This window comes from Salmo salar, chromosome ssa24 (assembly GCF_905237065.1).
Source record: "Salmo salar chromosome ssa24, Ssal_v3.1, whole genome shotgun sequence".
Classification (NCBI taxonomy): domain Eukaryota; kingdom Metazoa; phylum Chordata; class Actinopteri; order Salmoniformes; family Salmonidae; genus Salmo; species Salmo salar.
The window spans coordinates 19,807,379-19,830,908 of NC_059465.1; the positions used below are offsets into that span (position 1 = coordinate 19,807,379).

The following is a 23,530-nucleotide window of genomic DNA, read 5'->3' on the forward strand; positions in this document are numbered from 1 at the left end:
TACAGGTTCTATCTAATAGCTGGTGGTGTTCCTCTCATCATATGTGGCATCACTGCAGCTGTCAACGTCAACAACTATGGGGACAACAACCCTTAGTGAGTGCTTCACATTTTACTATTGACCCATTGGCCCTTCACACAGTATATTTTGGTTTAGTGCTTATTCAAGAGCAAAAGTTGACATTTTTATGAGATTTTGAATACATAGAGGTGTCCTTGTTTTGCTATGACCTTACTGACTTTTTTATTGCATATTCCAGCTGCTGGTTGGTGTGGCGGCCCAGTTTGGGGGCCTTCTTTGTCCCCGCAGGCTTGGCGGTATTGGTGACCTGGATCTATTTCCTGTGCACTGTGTTTCGCCTGAGGCACCGGGTGGCCAAAGAGTGCCCAAGATTCTCCCTGTCCTCCCCTGTGCCTGAGAGCCAGCCAGCCCTGGGTGGCAGCACCAGCCTCCTGTCCACAGACTCTGTGGTGGGGACCATACATGCTGTGTTGACCCCAGAGGACCAGTACACCCTGAAGGTGCAGTTCCTGGTGCTGGTAGCCACCCACTTCCTGTTCCTGGCCCTGTGGAGCTGTGGAGCCATGGCCATGTGGCTGACAGGGCGCAGCAGCCTATTGTTCAGCTGTCTCTATGGAGTAGCTGCCATCGTGTTGGGGGTGTTCCTGGTGGTCCACCACTGCATCCGACGCCTGGATGTGCAGACCTCCTGGCTAAGCTGCTGTCCAGGAAATCGGCGCTCCCAGCCCATACCAGTCTACACGCACACCTGCACCACTGTGAGTGGGGTGCAGACCACCTCTGAACAGGGATCCCAGATCTTCATTGGCTGCCATCCTCCAGGGGATCCCCACAACACCTCATCAGCCAGGTCCTCCTCCACCCCCAGTGGGATCAGCAGTGTGGGCCCTGGGCCCTGCAAACTTACCAACCTGCTGCAGGTGGCACAAGAAAATATCAACAATGCCACTCGTGCCCCAGCAGGCATCAACACCAGCACCAGTACAGACAATAACAACAAGCTAGCTAACAACCTGCTGCCCACACTAGGCTCTGTAGCCCCTGTCCAGCCTCAGAGGAGGAAGGTCAGTGGCAGAACTAAACAAGGGAGCAGCCAGTATCACCACCGAGGTGAAGGCAGAGGTCACTACCGTCTCAAAGCCATGAGGACTGGTGGGGGAGGGGGCAGTATGGGAGCACTGGGACCTACAGGTATAGAACAGCACAACACTGCCCATCCATCCCACAAACAGGCCACTAGTGAGAATGGCAGTCTCCATCACAGCCACTCTGAAAGCCCGGCCAGCCCGCTAACCAACGGTAACGGTAGGAGAGTGGGGGGGACAGTGACCACCAGCCCCTCAGAGGGTAGCGACGGGGGCAGCAGCGGCAGCCGTAAGCCCTTCCCTCTGCTCCCCTCTGTGGCCAGCAGGGTGGCCATGCAAGGTAATAGGTGCAGCGCCAGCCGAGACAATCTGAAACTGGCAGCGGCTGCAGAGCGGGAAACTAAGCGCTGCTCCTACCCTCTGAACAGTATCACTACCACTGTACCAGGGGCTGCCCCTAACGGCACCATCAAGAGCTCTGTGATAGAGCTGGAATTGGACACAAGTTGTACAGACCATTCCCAGAGCTCTGTGGGCATGAAAAGTATGTGGAAGAGTGAAACTACAGTGTGACCCTCACTCTCTCCCAGCAAATGTCCACAGTGGACCCTGGCAATATTTGATATCACTGCTGTTGTTGTAGTGTCCGACACCTATAGAGACAAATCCTGATCTGAGATCCATGTGTGTAACTCCCCAGCTAGCATATAACGTTCTGAGAACCATATGTTTCTTATAGAGCTTGGTGAGAGCGTGGTTGTCCTATGGTTATTTTGTATAAAACCTTCCCACAACTTTCTGCAAATGATGCAGAATAGTTGCTTGTCTTTGGAACATTCTCAGCAAATTTAAGGAGCTTGACCAAAAAAAACGTATTTTCTTGGTATTTCATTACTTTAAGAGAACGTTCAAACATGGTTACATTTAATAAAAATGTTGGTAATGTTCTAGAAACATTCTCCAACTGGTTTTACATTTGGAATGTTCTCAAATAGTTCAGAGAACTTTAAGAAACAACGTTCTTCTGTGGGAATTTCAGTACTTCAGCATAACATTTCCTACAGGTTTCGAATAAAACATAATCAAATCTAAATGTATTTGTCACATGCTTCGTAAACAGCAGGTGTAGACTAACAGTGAAATGCTTACTTAAGGGTCCTTTTCCAACAATACAGAGTTAAAGATAAAGATAAAAAAATCTAAATAGTGTCATGTTCTCAAATTGTTCCAAGAACATTAAGTAAACTTTCCATTAAAAAAAACACAAGAAAACTTTAGTAACGTTCAGAGGAAGTTCTAAGAATGTTATTTAAAAACATATATTTCCATTCTTCCGCATCAATGAAACTCTTTCTATCTTTTATCTTGTTAAGTGTGTTCAGGTGTGTTGGCCTTGCCCACTAATTGGCCATACCCGAGTGCTTCTTTCCCTGTAAAATGGAGTCCGTTTGAATAGACAAAAATGAAAAGCTTTGTATTTGTAAAAAAACATGGCATGCTAGCTCCATCCGGGTGGCGCAGTGGATGAATTCCATGAATAGAAAACATAAGATTATAGGTTTGAATCTCACTGATGCCGTCACAATAAAAAATAAATGTGTTTGCATGATTAATGCCTAAGGAAATGAATTTCCATGTGTCCTATCTGTGCTTGGAGTTCAATAAAGTTGACTCAAAATAAGCTGGTTGTGTTGCTAAAAGTCTTATTGAAACATTCAGTTAAAGTAATTCAAAAACCTCCAGATCACCTATAATTTCTGTTCTCAGAGCGCTGGGTCAGACTTTCATGGACATTTCATTTAAATAATTGCAAAGAACTTCAAGTTGCACATGTGGATCTCAAATTGGGAATCAGCTCATGATGAGGTTTTTATTTTAAATGTGTAAAGGAGATAGATCATGGGGTTGTGTTGCTTCTTACTTTTGCTTCCATCACAGTGATGGTATGGGATGTGTACTTTCATCTCTGTCACTTATGAACTGTTTGTTGGGTTTGCCAGGAATTCAAGGCCTGTCTTTTGTGCACCTAAAATACTCATTTATTCACAGAAAGTTTTACAAGCTAAGTCTAAAATTGACATAAGATGTTGATTTTGGATACCTTAAAGGGGCAATTTGCGATTGTATTCTTATTCTGTGGATATCAACTATAGCATGAATGGAATCTGAGATTGTCAATTTCTACAGTACGGCTGTGCATTTCCTCTGTGAAGAATCCTTTTGCTCTTATTATGTTGACTTGTATTATTGTGGGTCTGTGGGCATGTGTGTGTGTGTGTGTGTGTGTGTGTGTGTGTGTGTGTGTGTGTGTGTGTGTGTGTGTGTGTGTGTGTGTGTGTGTGTGTGTGTGTGTGTGTGTGTGTGTGTGTGTGTGTGTGTGTGTGTGTGTGTGTGTGTGTGTGCGTGTGCTTCCGTGAATGTGTGTTTGTGTGTGAGATCCTTAATCTAGGATGAGAGAATGCAGTTTCTAAAAAAAAATGTTTTTATTAAAACGTATTGACTCGGATTCAAATACACATCAGCACTGAGAGGGAACTTCTCCCCTTCATGAACAGGTTGGACAAGTATCAGTGTTTGGATAAAATGAACTAAGAGTGACCTTTCTTTGACCCTGGCATGTACTCTGAAATGTTCCTGGTTATTTTTCATATGAACTATCCCCTTCCTTCTTCCTTTTTCCATTTTCCTTTACTGGCCTGTGTTCAGTTCGGGGAAAAAACGTACTGTAACATTCAATTAAACGGAAACAGTGCTGTTCTGAATGACCTGTTCAAAACAGGGAGGGATTGGGTTGTGGGCTGTGGAACGCTGTCAGCATGACCGCTACCCTTTAAATATGTCACTCACTGCTTCAAGCCACACCCCACCACACCCACCAAACGGAGAAAACGTACCTCAAAGTCTGTTCAAGAATGTTGAAGAAAAATTTGGGGAAATGTGTCATTCAGTACAAATGGTTACACAATGTACCAAATGTTCAATCGAACTGAACGCACCCCTGTGCTCTCATACCCTCTTGGAGTTTCAAATCTCTGGATTTACAATTATCTAAACACTGCCCCCTCCAGGATTTCAAACATCATTGTTCATGCGCTGACAAATCAAAGGGATGCATCATTTTAAACCATGTTCAGTTTGCCATCTGCATCAGGAGACTATGTTAACGGTTGTTAAATTATGTGGTAAATGGCTCTGGTTTATAACACATTAATCAAGATACAGTAAGTGCTTACTGACCCCCCCCCCCCCCACACACACACACACACACACATTTACCTCATAAACTAATGGCTTAGAAGCTTGTTACATTAAAAATCAACTACTTCTACACCATTTTTTTCTGTTAATGTATAAAGCTCAGAGTAAAGGCAAAATAAATTATGACAGAACTGGTTCATGTTATCTACATAATTGCCTCATGTTTCTTCACACACTTTATCATCCAATATTGTGTAAAACCATATTATGCTATTTTGATCTTGAGTATTCTTTAAGAGTGTGTAAGAATGCAACAACTCAGTGCATCTTAGATAAGCTCCTCTAAACAACTACAATGTCTTCATGGAAATTATTATGCCAAAGAATTGTGTAGAATAGCAGAGCTTACCTCAACGTCAGTGTTTAGCAAATTGGATGCATTTCATAGATTGTATCCTTATTCTAGGTCCTGAAATCTCCCTTTGGGTTAATGTTAAAAACTCAAACTCACAAAGCTCAGATTTGTGATAAGTACAAAGCAGTGGTATCATATACGTCAATACATGTATTGTATTTAATTGTTAAGGGGATGTCAAACTGCTAAACCTGCGGTAGTGGCTGGTCACAACATGTTTATATAACCTGTGTCTGATATTCATGAGTTTACCTTCTACAACACTTTGTCACTGGAAAAAACATCCTTCTTATTACACTTATTTACATTAGGTATTAAATGTCAAAATGTGCAAGAACACAATGATAGAATGTGTCATCTTTTCACTCATGGTTACCCAGATTTACATTTCATCCATTTACTAACATTCATCACATTGGTGATAGGTCCCTAAATGATTTCCAAGTTTTGTGTCCACTCTCATCTCAAAATGAAAAAGGGAGATTTCAAAATGTATGTATATTTATATTTTAATTTGTCACAGTGACATCAGAATGAAACGATTGTGACAAATAACGGTTTTTAATTCAATAATATATTGTTCAAGAAATTCAGACTGTGCCTTATAGAAAAAAACTGATGCAAAATAAAATAAAAATACAACTTCATAACTTGTCATTGTTCTCATACTGATGGGGCAATTATGCTTCTCTGATATGAGCATGAGATGAATGCGAATGAAGAGGTCTGAGACAAACTCAGTGATTGCTGTCTGCAGACTATCTGAGCATCAGCTGTCTATGAGGACTCCGTTAATATCGTTCGGGTATAAATTGTGACATCTTTACCCTGTCTGTTCAACAACGCTGAAACCTTTGTCACTAAAAATTGTTTTTATAACAATTTGTTCAGTTTAGTTTACAAAGAAACAGAGCACACGACAGAAATTCAGGAAGCCTGAGGGTGTAGGAAGGTCATCATAGTCCTGGGGATTCAGAGATTGTAAACTGATCCTAGACCTGTGCCTAGTGTCGATTAAAAGACTGCGTAATTCACGTTACAATGGCACCAGCACCACTGTCCAATCACGGTAGGTCTTTCACTTATTGACGCAAATCCTTACCAATCAGATAGGTTGTGGGTGAGTATGGGCGGTAGGAATGGTTGATGAGGAAGTTTATTGTTCAACAATGAAACAAGTCAAAACAAGAAGAGAGATGCTGTGAAAAGCAAGTATTGCAGTCAGTGGATAGCCTTTGTGTTAGTATTTTACCTTTCTATAAGATAGCAGAGTATAATTTTCTTGTAGAATAAAATATTATACGATGGCCCTTGCGAAACGTCTGAGTTTATTTTGGGGGTACGTTAGCAAGTTCTTGGCGACATTTAATCATTAACTAGTTATAGTAGCCAGATACCCAGTGGGTTAGTACGGACAAACGCATGCGTTGCATTAATTGAGCCTGAAAGCTATATAAGGTTGGCTACATTACTCAGACTATCCTTGGCATAGTCACCGTGTGGCCTACGTACGTGTACGGTGTTGTACAGTGAACTGGGGAGGAGTGTCAAGTGTTACGACATAATCAGCTCGAGTCGACATTATAGAGGACGACGAGCTACCGTTTGGTGAGTCAGTCTCTTGAAGTGAGAACAAAGTCGTTGTGATATCCTAAAACCTGCCAAACTAGTATTTTTGTAAAAGCTTAAAGCTTTGAAAATGTCTTTGGCAGACCAAAGTCAGCAGTGGTATCCCACAAGCGTACAGGTGACCGTTTTCCAAGCCAGGAATTTGAGGATCAAAGGAAAGAATGGAACCAACGATGCCTATGCCATCATGCAGGTGGCCAAAGACAAGTTTTCTACCTCGGTTGCAGAAAAATGTGTCGCACCGGTATGGAAGGAAGAGGCAACGTTTGACCTGCCACTGTTCCACCATGGCAATGCTGAACGCTGCACACTGTATATCATAGTAATGCACAGAGCTCTGGTGGGACTGGACAAGCTCCTGGGACGAGCTGTGATCAACCTACTTGATCTACACGATAACAGCGCCCGCAAAAATACCGAGTAAGTAACTCTCATGTTGATTGAAGATAAAGGATCTGAGTGTGTGGAGTCATGGAGCTGGTGGGAAAGCAATCTGATTATGTTGGGTCAAGACTGTGAATAGCCTACTTGAGTTGATATCCGAACCCAGCCTAACTATTAACTTAGCTGTTTGAAGAACTCCCTCTGAAAAGAGTGGAAGTAGTTGGGAAATTCCAGCTCATTAGTGTTAACTGTGAAGCCTACTGTATCTCTGGCATTCACAGCTGGATCAGGTAATGCTGATGGTCGGGCCATATCTCATTAAGAGGAATATTGACCAGTGTCTACATTCCCCATGTTCCTACAAGGTTATTTAAAGCAGAGGGTTAATCACACCATCACACTGACATGTTGTTGAGCTGGGATCCATGGATGACATTCACAACAATGACGGGATAGGCCCATCATAAAGGGTGTAACAAGCTTCATAACAAAACATGGCAAACCATGAATAATTCACGAAAAATGTACACACCCTTGCCTTATGTAATAGTGTTTATTTAACAGCCACTGTTTTCTAGACCGAAGGACGCTTTGATTTTGATATTTAAGACTGCTGTTGAGGGAAGTGTGACTACTAGTCATATGGTTGTATCCTCCTGTGTAAAATGTTCTCTCAGTATAGGCTGCCACAAGGGCAGCATTTGTACAGTACTTAAATGACCTAATTCACTTGCTTATTATACACTCATATCTGGAACCGTATCTAGATTTTACTAAATCGGTTTGTATAGCTTTTGATGACGAAGTTCTCTCTACTACTCTTTACCCTCTCCCCTTTCCTTCTCACTGGCCTCTTCTTGCTCCTTCTCTCTCACACAAAAAGGGTATTGGATGTTGCTGTTTGTTTCCCCTAGCAGTGTATGGTGTTATATTACTGACTTACTTTAGTGTAATGCTGATAGGTCAGGGTTTGACATTGAAGTAAGGCACTAGGATCTCCTGCATCCTCTTTGTCCTCTCTCACAAATAGCAGAATATTTTCTCAGCATGAGACAAAGTTAAATGATATGACACCAAATAACACACCATGTTACTGATCATGTTCCGGGTATGGCTCTGAACATGTCATCACTGTTCTTAGGCCTATTAGTTGAAAGAGCAAGTTCCAACTTGCTCCAACAAATGAGGCACTACTGACTTCGGCCTATGTTTGGTATGTCCTTATCCACATTGGAAATTGGCTTAGCTCTAGGCCTGTTTCATGTTCATGAGATGTCTAAATTATAACTAGGCTATTTATCAACACCAAATTCATCATGAAATGGGCCTATGTAATTATATGTGCATGAATCAAGAGGTTTACTCTTAATTTTTTATGTTTGCTATATTTCTCTCAAAGGCACAAACCGATCTTCTGTCAATAAACAAATCCATACTGTTTAGTCTGTCATGTTAGTCATTAGTAGTCTTGGGAAGTATACTGAGGTATTTGGAAATAGCCATGGGATGTTTTTCAATACGGTCAATACCATTGAAACTTTCTTTGCAGTTTTTCAATACATTTTCATATTTGTAGTTACTTTTTAAGTAAATACCTGCAGTTAACTTGTGCAATACGTTAGGAATGCGTCTTCATTTGATCTGTCACATTATTTTACATTTTGAAGCTTACCACAGTTCCCTAGAACATTTGAGCCAGTCACATGTTTGTAAATGGCACAACAGGAGAAAGCGGGACCAGGTGAATCCAGCTGTGTAGACAGGGGTCGCTTTTTATATTGAAAGTCAAGTTTTCCTTCACAAAAAATACATTGGTGCAACACATTAGGCAGAAAATGGCTTCATTTTAATCAGATGACAACGAAGAGCAATGCCATTTGGTTGGCAGCCACACAAGTAAATGAGCTTACAAAGAAACAGCAAGGTCTTTTTACAAAAACTATGCATGGCCATCATATTTCTAATGTTTATCATAGAAGAATGTAGCCAGCTACATTTCATAATGTCTTGCTTAGTTTTTATCGCATTTTACCAAAGAGAAGTATGCGGCTACACCGAGGAAAAGTAGTTACAAATCAGTCAGAGCGCTGTCTGCTGATAGAATGCCTGTTCGTAAATTCTCACCTGAGAATATTAGTCTGATGAGCAGGAATGCCAATGAGAAGTATTTTTAGGTCTGCGTTTGCAAAACGCAGCAAGATATATATTTCTTATGCGGTTTTTGGGGTGATGCAGAATTCAGCATTTAGCCTGTTAGGGCTAGGGGGCAGCATTTGCACGTCTGGATAAAAAAAATGTACCCGATTTAATCTGGTTACTAATCCTACCCAGTAACTAGAATATGCATATACTTATTATATATGGATAGAAAACACTCTAAAGTTTCTAAAACTGTTTGAATGGTGTCTGTGACTATAACAGAACTCATTTGGCAGGCAAAACCCTGAGACATTTTCTGACAGGAAGTGGATACCTGATGTGTTGTATTGACTTTAAACCTATCCCATTGAAAAACACAGGGGCTGAGGAATATTTTGGCACTTCCTATTGCTTCCACTAGATGTCACCAGCCTTTACAAAGTGTTTTGAGTCTTCTGGAGGGAGATCTGACCGAACAAGAGCCATGGAACGATGATGTCCCATTAGACACCTGGCGCGCGAGTTCATGTTGGGTACACTCGTTCCAATACGTTATAAAAGAGTATGCATTCGTCCACCTTGAATATTATTCATGTTCTGGTTAAAAAGGCCCTAATGATTTATGCTATACAACGTTTGACATGTTTGAACGAACGGAAATATATTTTTTCCCCTCGTTCATGACGAGAAGTCCGGCTGGCTTAGATCATGTGCTAACAAGACGGAGATTTTTGGACATAAATGATGAGCTTTTTTGAACAAAACTACATTCGTTATGGACCTGTGATACCTGGAAGTGACATCTGATGAAGAGAATCAAAGGTAATGGATTATTTACATAGTATTTTCGATTTTAGATCTCCCCAACATGACGTCTAGTCTGTATCGCAACGCGTATTTTTCTGGGCGCAGTGCTCAGATTATTGCAAAGTGTGATTTCCCAGTAAGGTTATTTTTAAATCTGGCAAGTTGATTGCATTCAAGAGATGTAAATCTATAATTCTTTAAATGACAATATAATATTTGACCAATGTTTTCTAATTTTAATTATTTAATTTGTGACGCTGACTTGACTGCCGGTTATTGGAGGGAAACGATTTCCTCAACATCAATGCCATAGTAAAACGCTGTTTTTGGATATAAATATGAACTTGATAGAACTAAAAATGCATGCATTGTCTAACATAATGTCCTAGGAGTGTCATCTGATGGAGATTGTAAAAGGTTAGTGCATCATTTTAGCTGGTTTTATGGTTTTGGTGACCCTGTCTTTGACTTGACAAAACATTACACACAACTCTTGTAAATGTACTGTCCTAACATACTCTAAATTTATGCTTTCGCCGTAAAACCTTTTTGAAATCGTAAAACGTGGTTAGATTAAGGAGATGTTTATCTTTCAAAGGGTGTAAAATAGTTGTATGTTTGAAAAATTTGAATTTTGACATTTATTTGGATTCAAATTTGCCGCTCTTGAAATGCACCTGCTGTTGATGGAGTGCACCACGGGTGGCATGCTAGCGTCCCACCTAGCCCATAGAGGTTAATGCAACCCTTAAGTTTAACTTGTTACTAATCTAAGTGGATTAGTTAAGGTGACTCTCCATTGGCTTGTTTGCTCCTCCCCCCTCTACTTAGAGCAGGCAGGCCCATTACCCTAGTGACTCCAGACTCCACACAGGGTATAAACATGCTGCTCCAGAGCCAATACTGTTCTTTTTTCAGACAAGCATCTATCAACTTTGCTTATTTGCACAATGTCTCTCGTTCACATTCGCTTGTAACTCACCAACAATGATATTCGGTAGCTCGTGTGTATGTACAGTACCAGTCAAAAATGTGGACATACCCACTCATTCAAGGGTTTATTTTTTACTGTTTTCTACATTGTAGAATAATAGCGACGACATCTGAACAATGAAATAACACATGGAATCATGTAGTAAGTGCCTTGATGACAGCTTTGCACACTCTTGGCATTCTCTCAACCAGCTTCATGAGGAAGTCACCTGGAATGTATTTCAATTAACAGGTGTGCCTTGTTCAAAGTTAATTTGTGGAATTTCTTTCCTTAATGTGTTTTGAGCCAATCAGTTGTGACAAGGTAGGGGTGGTATACAGAAAATAGCCCTATTTGGTAAAATACCAAGTCCATATTATGGAAAGAACCGCTCCAATTAGCAAAGATAAACAACAGTACATAATTACTTTAAGACATGGTCAGTCAATCTGGAAAATGTCAAGAACTTAAAGTTTCTTCTGTTGTAAAAACCATCAAGCGCTATGATGAAACTGGCTCTCATGAGGCCTGCCACAGGAAAGGAGGACCCAGAGTTACCTCTGCTGCAGAGGATAAGTTCATTCGAGTTACCAGCCTCAGGTATTGCAGCCCAAATAAATGCTTCCCAGTGTTCTGCAGCGATACGCCATCCCATCTGGTTTGCGCTTAGTGGGACTATCATTTGTTTTTCAACAGGACAATGATCAATCACGCCTCCAGGCTGTGTAAGGGCTATTTGACCAAGAAGGAGAGTGATGGAGTGCTGCATCAGATGACCCGGCCTCCACAATCATCTGACCTCAACCTAATTGAGATGGTTTGGGATCAGTTGGACCGCAGAGTGAAGGAAAAGCAGCCAACAAGTGCTCAGCATATGTGGGAACTCATTCAAGACTGTTGGAAAAGCATTCCAGGTGAAGCTGGTTGAGAGAATGCCAAGAGTGTGCCGAGTGGCTACTTTGAAGAATCTCAAATATAAAATATAGTTGAATTTATTACACTTTTTTTTGTTTACATGATTCCATATGTGTTATTTCATAGTTTTGATGTCTTCACTATTATTCTACAATGTAGAAAATAGTAAAAATAAAGACAAACCCTGTGTCCAAACTTTTGACTGGTACTGAATGTGTGTATAACTTGATGAGCTGGATTGCATGTCTTTGCCATTTTTATTTTTATTTTGGTTTGCATTTTTTAGCATATTTAGCTACCATCCTTTTTGGAAATGCGCAATTACTTGTGCTAATTTTGTTACTATTCTGGTATAGATGCCCAATGGGCATTTCTGAGTTCTTTGGCGCCCCCTTGTGTACTAACCTGGTAATACCGTAAATCACGGGATGAGAGAAGGACGGTATCAATCTGGATACTACCCAACCCTAATCATTAGCTGGATGGGACATGTTAATCATTATACTTCAGAGGGAAGTTTGTGCCTCTACCACTTTTTATCTCAGAGAGAGAACTGGTCCAACAGGACAGACCACCACTCCTCTATTAGGGCCAGGGTTTTCTATTTTTCTGTAAACGTTATCACATGTACCTAGTCAACTCGTTGTTCCTTTTAAACTTATAACATCCCTTCACTGATGTGTTCAGTCCGACTAGTACTCCAGAAGTTGGTAGTTGCTGTTTTACTTGGCATGGCCCATTTTGGGAAGAAGATTAGGAATGCTTGGAGAAGTTTTAGCACAGCTTTCATTAGTCTACAGAATTCCTGTATTGCTCTGCTGGGCTTTATGGAAGGTTTTCTCCCATATTTAAAAAAACATTATTTTATTTAGTAAATATTTTCTTAACCAACAATGCAGTTCAAGAAATAGAGTTAAGGGCTTGTAAGTAAGCATTTCACGCTAAGGTCTAAAACTGTTGTATTCGGTGCATGTGACAAATAAAATTGATTTGATCACTGCCCAGCAGAGTACAGAGCACTTCAGCTGAATGCATCCTAAATGTAGGCATATAGGCTAATGATCTACCATGAGTAAAATGTGACCAGCTGCTGTCTTTTGTTTTCCTTGAACCTTTTCCTGCTGATGGATGGATGATGTCATCAGGGAAGAATGTGTGTACTGCTCACTAGAGTCCTAACTTATCCATCACAACTCTGACCCTGTGAATGCTTTCCTTGTCTCAGCTGACCTTAACCTGGAGGTTCAGTGATGACACTGAATTTAACCAGGGTGTTTTAGCCTCTTGGCTTCCTTTTATAAGCCTGTCAAAAAAATGTTTACTTCCATTTATATGATGTTAACTCAGTTAAATATGCAAAAAGACTAAGAGCATACTTCAAGTCACTGAATATGCAAAAAAAAAAAAAAAAAGCATATTGCAAGAGACTTGCACTAAACTTGCTCCAGGATAGATTGGATGTGTTTCTCTGGTCTTGAAGGTGAGAACTCACCTGGGGGACAGTCTGTGAAGCTGTACTTTGCGTTACCTGTCTACTAATTTACAAACAAATTTAGCAGTGCAGTCTCTACAATCACAGAGAGACTCAGTGTGACAGGGCATACTAATTGCTTGTTTTGTCATGGTTATGGTAAAGGCTCTCAAACACTTCTGCCTTTCCCTTGTTCTGAGTAGGCATAAACACTGTGCTCAACAGGGAGGAGATGAGGCAGAACAAAGGAATAATTGTCTGCTTTATCTGTTTGTCCCAGTGGTTGCTGGAACAGGGTGCATGCCAGTCAATGGCATGTATGTGTCTGGTCTTCACTTAAGAGACGTATACACAAAGCAAAGGACACTTAGTTGAACTGCAATTAGTTTACAGCCTATTTATGTCAACACTAGAGGAGCTGGATCTATTCTAGGTCCGGATCTCAAACTGTTAGAAATGTCATAGTTCTGCCCTTTATAGTTCCGCAATAATAGTTTTTATCAAGTCATGTTTGACCACAATTTCTGTACATCTGCTTTCCTGACAAATCATGATGTTGTTGAAAAGGTTTTACCTAGGGGCTAGGCTAATTCAAATGTCATTGGTTGCGTAATAAACAATTCCAGTCATATTTGACCTTCAGTAGTTTTAATTAATTGAACAGGAGGATCTAATCTTGTTCTTTCTCTGACTGTCATTTTCAGTTGGCACAAACTGCTGGATAAGAATGGGAAGGAGGACAAGGTCAGAGGGGAAGTGATGTTGGACATCCAGTTCATGAGAAACAACTTGACAGCCAGCATGTTTGACCTTTCCATGAAAGACAAACCACGCTCCCGCATCGGAAAGCTCAAGGACAAAGTGCGTGGAAAGAAAAAGGACAGCTTCTCTGACTCAGCCTCTGCAATAGTGCCCTCTTTCAGCGAGGTAGCCACTGACAGTGAGGGAGAGGCTGACTCCCACTCAGTGTGCCCAGAGTCCCCTGGGGCCAAGAAGAAATCCAAGCTCAAGTCCCTCTTTGCTCCTAAATCCAACCTGCAGCGCAATGTCTCCCAGTCCATGTCCACACTGGGCACTCTTCCTGAGAAGAACGCATCCCTCAGTGGCAGTCGCTCTTCTGGTCTCAATGTGGATTCTCCTGATGGTGAGCTCCTTCTATTCAGTTAAACATTTTGACTATCTGCTGACCTTTTCATATTTGAGTAATGATAATTGGCATATGCAGTAACCTCTTTCTATCTACAGTTAAAAAGAAGTTCAAGTTCCTGGGCCACAAGCGCACAGGCAGCAATGACAGCAAAGTGTCTACAGGACCTTTTTCTCTTCTGGGCAGATCCAAGCAGAAAGAAGACCCGAACAGCACGTGCATCAACGGCAATCATGTGTATGCAGAGGAGGTAGAACCCATGTCTGGGTCTACCCTCAGCCTTAACAGCTCTGGTCAGGGCTCAGTGGAGGATGTACGAAGCCACAGGCAACCATCTGATGCCGCCGTAGACTCCCTCAAGGATGCCCCTGTCAACACCTACAGAAAGGAGTCTGCAGATAGGGATAGGGCTCTGCTGGAGCAAAGGCGCCTTCAGGAAGAGGGAGAGAAGAGGCAGGCTGAGGAGAAGAGACATAATGAGGAGAAGCAAAGAGTGCAGCTCAAGGTACTGCAGGAGGAGGAACGCAAGCAACGGGAGGAGCAGGAGAATAGAAGGTTCCAGGAGGATGAGGCAAGGAGGAAGAAGCAAGAGGAAGAGGACCGGAAGCGGAGGCTGAAGGCGGATGAGCATCAGAGGTTGGGGGAGGAGCAGAGGAAGCAGGAGGAGGCCAAGAAGGCAGAGGAGCAGAAACAACAGGAGGAGGCCTCTGTGACTGAGAGGCTGTCCTCTCTGTTTGGTATAATCAGGAAGAAGGAGGAGAAGAAGGAAGAGCTGCAGCAGAGTGTCGCCAATGAGGCGAGGCCCAATCCATCTCCCAGTCGCAGCACCAGAGATTTGGAGGTCCCTGTCCCTGCCCCTCGCCATGCTGCCAACCCATTCAAGGATGTTCTCAGTCCAGACCCTCCAATCCCGTTTGAGGAGAGCCCGGTGGACCACCAGAAGGGTGTTGGCGGCACCAACACCCAGAGCGCTGCAGTCTTCAACTCCAACCGTACTGCCAAGGTGTCTGCAGTCAAGCCCAGGTAGGTGTCAGTCTTGTTCTCATGCACTTACAGCTCTTTTCTAACTTGATCTGCATAGTTAAGTCCAAACATTGCTCAAATCTCCCACCGATGCATGATTTTAATAGTGCATATCTCAAGTAAGGATTTGGCCTTCTATCTGCTGTGAATTTTGATGTCAGCCTACTAATGTAATGTAGGCCTACCTGATGTTCTGACTAAAGTTACATTTACAATGGTAAGTGGAGCTACTATATACACATTGTATTTCACTACTGATCTGGTAACACTAACCAATAACCTTTTTCTGTCTCTGTAGTTTCCATATTATTTTGAAATATTTAGTGGTGGAATTTTTGACCTCAGAGCCAGCCAGCACATGCAAATGATCACATTGACTGCCTTGGTAGCCTTTATCACCCATTTTCCAAACTGTCACTACTGAACTACTGCATATTTATAACTCTCTTAAAATATTTTTTTCCCACAGAAATTACTGTATATTGTCCGGATTGAATAGCTGTGGTGATGTTTTCCTCGCTTGATATGATGTACAACTGAAGTTAGTAGTTTATTATTCTCAGTTGCAATTGGTTGTCTGGCGATTTAGTAATCAGATGGTGGTTTGGATTAGGATGAACTAATCTGTACACCAGATCATGTCTCCAATCTATACTGGCTGCAATTAGTTTCATCTCTTTGTTCCTCTTGATTGTTTTAAGGCTCTTAAAAGCCTTGACAAACATGAGTGTGGATCATCAGAATCAGGAATTCAATCTGGCACGTGATGGACCTGTTTGGCCGGTGTGCTGATTGGTCTGCGGTGTAGAACCTGTGTGTGTGTCTGAAACGGGGTGGTATGGTGCAGAACAGGTTGGAAGTGATGACGTGCGCTCGCACAGGGTGACTAACTACATTGAAAATGTCTGCTGGGGAAAACAAGGCTTTGTTTTTCCACTCATCTATTTCTGTTTTCTGGATTTATTTGAACCATTCTTTCCTAATGGTGAGTTGTCCAATCAATATAGCCCATTTCCTTTAAAGGAGAAAATAATTAGTTTCACTATAGCCTACTCTTATTTTAGTGCTGAAATTCAGACATTCTAAATCTGGATTTGTTTATTAGCCTACGTTTTTGAGCTTTTTACAATTAATTATGAAATGGTCCATCCTAAAGTAAATGTAATGTTTTTATAACTACCTTTTTTAAATGTTTTTAAAAGAAAGGCAATTGTGGGCATTCCAATATTTCCAAATTATGTTTAATTCCATCAAGATCTTACCAGGTGTGACGACGTAACCATGTCTTTACAAGAAAAGAATGTCAGAGGATGTTTGAGCGAGACCATTTTTGCAGTTTCAGACAGGATAGGACAGCATATTTTTCTCATAACTGGATTGTTCTTTAATTTTGAAACAAACGAATACGAACATTTGAAATATCAGACAGAAAAGGTTCTGGGTATACACAAGTATCATCATTAGGGCTCCAAATGATGAACAAAGAATAGAAAAGAGCAGAGACAGCCTGGAAAGAACACACATTTCTCTGACATTCTTTTCTTGGAAGCATTTGGGGTGCATCTTCACGTGTGAAGATAAGATCTTGATGGAATGAAACACCACACAAAGGTTAGGCTAACTCATGAGAGGTGTGTTGGCTATTTCAGCTGTGCTGGGCATGCTCATAACTCTGGTATATTGTGACGGTCAGACACTGACCTCCGAGCATTGTTTTCACTCCTTGGCAGATTGGTGGAGTCTCTGAAGCAGCCTGAAACCCCCAACTCAGACTCCCATAGGCAACAATCTCCCTCCCTGTCCTGTGCCGAATCCCCTCTCTCTAGTGTCCCTTCTGAGTCTCCTGATATGTTCTCCAACCTTCACTCCTCCCTGGCTCCACCTAAGACACGGAGGAGCACCTCTGAGTCCCCCTGCAGCAGCACTGAGAACCTGGCTGCCATAGGATCTTCCCCCAGCGGATCTGAGAGGAAGCGGCAAGCTCCTCTGCCCCCCAGCCCAATGGAACTGCATAGCCATGGAAATCCCAATGCAGGCTCCAGAAGCGTGTCTGCTAAATGTGGCTCTCTTGTGACAATTAAGGAGGTTGAGGCCAAAAGACCTCCTCTACCTCTTCCTGACTATGATCGCCTGTTCCCACAGAAGAGGCATGGAGTACAAGGACAGACTCAATGGGACCATATCATTGCAGAAGTGAATCAGAGACAGCAGGAATACACATCTCAGCTCATTGTAGAAGAGATGAGCGTGGATGGCCCAGGCCTCGACTCCCCAGCACCTCCACACAATGACAAATATTCATACTTGAAGGAGAGGGCAGCAGAACACCTTAACCAGCAACAGACACAAGTTCAAGAAGTTCATTCTTCGTCTTTCAGGAGAGTGGGGCCCAACAGTTCGCCAGCGCTCATCCCCCCTCCCAAACCTGGTGGTGCAGCCCCCCCTAGACTAGTGATAGACTCAAACAAAAAGCAAGGCCAGAACACTGCACAGGCTAATCCATCTATTGAAAGACACAACGCCTTCGTCTCCAAAGTCTTGGGCTCTACAAATCCTATGGCTCAAAGCAGTGACGTACCCTCAGTGGAACCTTGGGAGGATGCAAGGAAGGTGCCTAAAACATCAGTTGCTTTAGCCAGTGAAGGCCATTCTGTTCTCCCAATAGAAAAGCCTACTCGACTTACATCAAGAGAAGTTTTGGTGTCAAGTTGTACAGATGAACCTAAAGGACTGCCAAACACTCTTAAAGAGATCCCTGCAACCAAACCCAGACAAAGGTTAACCAGCAAAGAGCCAGTGAGACGAGTGGATCCTGAACCAAAAGCAGCAGAGTCTACTACCAATGTACAGCAGGAGAACAGATCAGAAATGAAGGCAGCCTCCACACCGGACTTCATAGACATGAGAGTGAGTAGTCCAGTTATGACAAAGAACACTGAGGTAACTGCTAACAGTGAAAAGCAACCCTCATCTGACACTGTAGAAAGCGACAACAACAAAAAACAACTGGAACGCATTATGAAAGAGACATTTTCTGAACCTGACCCTTTTCCCATTGCGGAGGTCCTGCCTAAATACTCATGGGCTCAACCAGAGCAGAGCCACAGTGGAGATGACCTGTTCTCTGGAGGACCACAGAAAGAGGACACGCTTGAACAACCGGGAATGAAAACTGATGACTTGGATAAACATTTTACGCCAAACAATTCAACAGATCCATCCTCCAGTTGTAATGACAGTGACTCAGAAAAGCATCCAGGGGAGGAAAAACCAGAAGAGCCCAGTTCTACTTTTCAAAGGGGATTTTTGGAAAGGAAAAAGGAACGCACAGACTTTTACCCCCCAGCACTTCCACTTAATGACAAATATTCCTACTTGCAGGAGAGGGCAGCAGAATGCCTAATCCAGCAACAGACACAAGTTCAGGAAGTTCAATCTTGGAGGAGAGTGGTGCCCAACAGTTTGCCAGCGCTTATCCCCCCACCCAAACCCCGTAGACTAGAGGCAGACTCAAACAAAAAGCAAAGCCAGAGCACTGCACAGAATAATCCATCTGTTGAAAGACACAACACCTTCATCTCCAAAGTCTTAGTCTCTACAAATCCTATGGCTCAGAGCAGAGACGTACCCTCAGTGAAACCTCGGGAAGATGTAAGGAAGGTGCTTAACACATCTGTTTCGTCAGCCAATGATGGCAAATCTGTTCTCCCAATAGAAAAGCCTAATAGACCTACACAAGTTTTGGTGTCAAGTTCTACAGATGAACCTAAAGGACTGCCAAACACTCCCAAAGAGATCCCCTCAGCCAAACCCAGACAAAGTTTAGTCAGCAAAGAGCAAGCAGATCCTGAGCCAACATCAGCAGAGCATAACACGGTACAGCAGGAGAAAAGATCTGAGATTAGGGCAGTCTCAACCCCGGACATCATGGAAAGTAGTCCAACGATGGCTAAAGCTACTGACTCTGTAGAAAGCGACATTAACAAAAAACACCTGGAACTCATTATGAAAGAGACATTTGATGACCCTTTCCCCATTGCTGAGATCCTGCCTAAAGACCCATGGGCCCAACCAGAGCAGAGCCACAGTGGCGATGACTTGTTCTCTGGAGGACCACAGAAAGACAACAAGCTTGAACAGAGACTGACAACTGATGACTTTGTTAAGCTTTTTGTGCCAAACAATCCAACCGATCTGTTCTCCAGTTGTAATGACAGTGACTCAGAAAAACATCCAGAGGAAGAAAAACCAGAAGATCCCAGTCCTGCTTTTCAAAGGAAAAATAAACGAGCAGCACCTCAGCCTCCAGCTAAATCGAGCAATAAAGGAGTCATGGGAAAGGGTGAGCTGGTTAAACAAGACCCTTCACCCAGAGAAAACGAGACAATCAGGTTAGCCACTACAGGATCTGTCAAACTTGAGCCTCAAGCCAAAAGTACTAGACAGAGAAATCTCTATGGTAGAGAAAAGGTAGAAACCCAAGCCAGGAAAGAGAAGTGGACAGCAGACCCTTTTACCTTGTCCCGCATGTCTTCTGACCTGACTTCTCCTGAGCCTCCCCAGTCAGTAGGTGAGCCCAACCCCCAGGCAGGGACTGAGGGTAAGACCCTGCTACGGGCCTGGGTCTCAACCTCTGAGGTGCAGCCACTCACTGTTCTGAGTAGCAATGGAGATCGGCCAGCCTTAACACCACTCAGGTGAGCCTGAACCCCTCTGAGGTCATAACCAGCCCTTAGCCCTTCAATGATTGTATGCATTTCACGGCATGGGGGATTTTCTTCTGTTCTGTTCAATCAATCAACTTATGTCTATGTAATGGGCAATAAGCCTCAAGTCTAGTCTAACAATTGTGTATTTAAAGAGATTTTAAGTGTCAGAAATGTCCAACAAATTGCTGAATAGCTGGGTACGTTGGATCAAAGGGAATTTTGTTCGTATTTTTGGTTTTGGTGTGAGCATGGGATATGCTGTTGCGTTCTGGTTTTTTTTCAACTTGGGAAAAGTCTTGGTTGTCAGTGCACCTATTCTGATTCATGATGGCACATTGGGACAATTTTTGTTTGTTGTTTTCCCTGGTTTCTGTAACTGGAGTCTAACTGAAATAGACCTTCATTCCATTTCCAACTAATCCCTTGACTACTGTGAACAATTGTTATGCTCCACCCTCTTAGTGTTTTCTTTGTAATCTTGTCTTTCCAGGCCTCACCCAGTGAAGCCCATGAGCTCCATGGAGAGCCATGCTCTCATCAACACCCCAGTGGTGAGAGAGATGAAGACCTATGACAGCTCACTGGGAAATATGAAGGTACTACATGTTCATATGTCTATTTACCTTTTGAAAGCAATGATAGAACGCTAATATCTGTGACTCCGTTTGCTCCATCATCCTCAGACACCAGGTAAGGTGGAGAGTGGGCCCTTCACCCAGCTGACCCAGGAGGAGCTGATTACCCTGGTGGTGAAGCAGCAAACGGAGCTCTCTAAGAAGGACTCCAAGATTGTTGAGTTGGAGGAGTACATAGACAACCTGCTGGTGCGTGTCATTGAGGAGAAGCCCAGCATCCTGCAAGGCCTCAACTCTCCCAAGCAGGCCCTGTAAGGTGTGAGGAGTGGACCAGGGAACTGTAGGATGGAGGGAAAGATTTAGGCTTCTACTCCAACATTCCGTTTAATTTGGGTATTTTTTTATATTGCTGTCACTGCTTTGGATCAAGCAATCTCTATGAAGGTCTTATTTCCTTTGCGCGTATGCACTTTTGTCTCCATGAGGAATCAGGCTGAGATTCAATTTCCAGGTTTCTTTCAGAAACCGGGATGCATGCTGGAATCCAGCATGGGATGCATGCTGGAATGCTTTTTTTCTAGAACTAATTAATGAATCATGAGGCTACTATTATTTGACCTGCTTTTGCGCTTGTTGTAACACTACGCTACTGGAATTCCTTTTTATACTAATTTACCGTATGCGCACATTTCTTGTCATTGGGTTGGTACTTTTTTTAATAAACTTTTTAAATCGTTCTCCTCTTTACGCAGAATAGAACTGGATGCCCTAGGTATGTTGATGTCCATGTCACTGATGAAATGTATCTGTCCAGGCCTTTGCACAGTGACTCCATGGTGCCTAAAATTCAGTGGACTTTAATTAGCTAGTTATACTTTGATATCTGCTCATCCCAAAGCCTTAACACAGCGCTTCAATAATAAGATGCTAGTGTTTTATTTTGTTTCATTCTTAAACCTTGATCTTCTTTCATTGTTTTCTAGGGTTATGTTTGTCATCCTTTTTTTTACATTATCATGACTTGCCTTGGTGCTGCCGCTATACTTCTTGGTGTAATCACAGGAGTTAATCTAATACCAAATAAAATGGATAATAATTATTGTGGAGCTAGGTACAAGTACATCAACCTTAATCAGAAAGTCCATGTGTGGTAGGAACATGTCGGATAAACAATGGTCTTAGTGTAGTTAGTTCGTTGAAGCATTATTGAACCTGTGATCAGATTCTCGTGGTTTGATTAGAAACACTTATCAGTCAACATTCCTTACTTCAGTTTCTTGCATTAGTTACCTTATTACTTATTATTAGTTGTTTTTCCTTCCATCCCCTTGTTACATTTTGAGTTCATGGATAAGTGTGTCCTAGTGGTTAAGAGCATTTGGCCAGTAACCGAAAGGTCACTGGTTCAAATCCCTCAGCCGGCAAGGTGGAAAGAACTGATCATGTTCATAAGTAAGGAGAGACCTGATATTCACTTTTTTTAATGTATTTATTTTTATCTACTGCTGTTGAATCACTGATGTACCCACTGTGCAGTCTTTTCTTTCTATTGTAAAATATTTATGCAAATATAAGTGCACAAACCATGTCAAATATTTATGCAAGAGTAACTAAGAGTTTAACTTTGAGAGAGCTTCCAATATAATTACATTTTAAAGGGAAATTTAAAAAATGTACAACTTCATATTCATTTCCAGCACAACCCCAACATCAACAAACAGTATGTGAAAATCGTGTTTCTATGTTTTGTAGTAAAAAATTAGAACTAAGTGTTTCCAATTACGTCAAACAATTAGTAAGCAATGCCAAACAATTGGTGCACAATGATGATGTCATTGGAAACCCATCTTCCTCTATCGTTACTAGAAAACATAGAAACGTGCCATTTTCACATATGTTGGGGAGCTGCTGGAAATGAGGAATATGAAGTTGAAAAATTGTGAAATTTCCCTTTTTAAGCATTATGAATGTTTAAAAATGAACCTTGTCCATGTTAGATGTAATGCCTTTGGCACTTAAGTGCTTATTAAGCGGTAGGCTTTGACACTGACAATGGCCTTACAACTTGTGTAAGTCTCAATGTAATCTACTCAATGCATCTTCTGCAACTATGCCTTTGTGTAATGTCATAGCAATAAGAAATCTTGTGAAATATTCACATCTATGATTGTGCCTTCAAGGGTTTTACACCTAAGAATTTACTTTTTGTGATTACTGTAAGTCTGGATTCCTTAAGAGCTTTTTGTTTATACTGCTTTTAAATTCAGAGTATTGTATACACTTTGATCTTTCCAATTGAAATAAAGTATAATAAATCTTAATGTTTTGTCATGTATACTATTAAGACAGCTTGAAAACATATTATAATAGCGGTCACTGACCTACACATTTTTAATTAACTGAGAAATGACTAGTGTATGTGCAAGGAATATGTTTGGGTTCTGGTCAATAAATGCATCACTACCTTTACATTTCTCACAGGTTATTAGTAAAAATATAATATTTGGAATAAACATTCTGAAGAATTAGGTAAAACTTAATCTGTGATAACATTGTCTTGCCTTCAACTTACTCTTGAAAGTTGTAATCATCGAATTTTGAAATTGGGTAGTGCATCATCTGTTTTTGTCATGTCAGTCATTGCATACCTTAGTGCTATTTATAACTTGTCAGAAATGTTCAGATCAACTAGCCTATGTCAGGTAACATTTTTTGCTAGGTTTCTTAACCAATAGATTTTGTTTCACTCACTCATTTCACATGAAGACACATTATACATGGCAAAATGTATAGAATTGAAAGAACATTTGCTTTAAAATGGCAACATTTTCTCTGCACCCCATGACAAAATGTGTAGAATTACAGGAAATAAGCTTTAAACCTGCAAAATGTTTAATCCGCCAACAAGGGGGGTGTGAATAGTTTGTGTCATGAACAGCGCTTGTGCCCATAGAAATATATGTGGTGCACACGGGATGTTGCCCTGCTCTCGAGTGTATTGATATTGTAGTGTACTTTCAGACACACAAAAAAATCTAC

General features: G+C 41.8%; 2 protein-coding genes across 6 annotated transcripts in view; both read left to right on the forward strand.

The window, feature by feature from the left end:
- Positions 1-5,366, forward strand: part of LOC106585607 (adhesion G protein-coupled receptor A2) — a 68,358-nt gene extending 62,992 nt beyond the window's left edge. For both annotated transcript variants that reach the window (XM_014172011.2, XM_045706773.1), the window contains exons 19-20: positions 6-95; positions 260-5,366. In XM_014172011.2, coding sequence (XP_014027486.2) covers positions 6-95; positions 260-1,679 — 1,510 coding nt within the window. In that variant the 3' untranslated portion in view covers positions 1,680-5,366. The remainder of the gene's footprint in view (positions 1-5; positions 96-259) is intronic.
- Positions 5,367-5,851: 485 nt separating this feature from the next.
- LOC100195761 (rab11 family-interacting protein 2) lies at positions 5,852-22,812 on the forward strand. Of its 4 annotated transcripts, XM_045706678.1 has the most exons (7): positions 5,852-6,327; positions 6,432-6,768; positions 13,742-14,181; positions 14,283-15,207; positions 16,938-19,904; positions 20,407-20,512; positions 20,600-22,812. In XM_045706678.1, the coding sequence occupies exons 2-7, from the start codon at positions 6,536-6,538 to the stop codon at positions 20,804-20,806; spliced, it is 4,878 nt and encodes a 1,625-aa protein (XP_045562634.1). In that variant the 5' UTR covers positions 5,852-6,327; positions 6,432-6,535; the 3' UTR covers positions 20,807-22,812. The 4 variants fall into 4 exon arrangements, with proteins under 4 accessions (XP_045562634.1, XP_014027482.2, XP_014027484.2 ...); XM_014172007.2 differs by having other exon boundaries at positions 5,852-6,768; XM_014172009.2 differs by lacking the exon at positions 6,432-6,768.
- The last annotated feature ends 718 nt before the right edge of the window (positions 22,813-23,530 follow it).

Coding starts and splice junctions, on each gene's coding strand:
- LOC100195761 (XM_014172007.2), top strand. CDS start 6,419: ATGTCTTTGGCAGACCAAAGTCAGCAGTGGTATCCCACAAGCGTACAG. Junction 14,182..14,282: donor CAATGTGGATTCTCCTGATG/GTGAGCTCCTTC, acceptor TTCTATCTACAG/TTAAAAAGAAGTTCAAGTTC. Junction 15,208..16,937: donor GTGTCTGCAGTCAAGCCCAG/GTAGGTGTCAGT, acceptor ACTCCTTGGCAG/ATTGGTGGAGTCTCTGAAGC.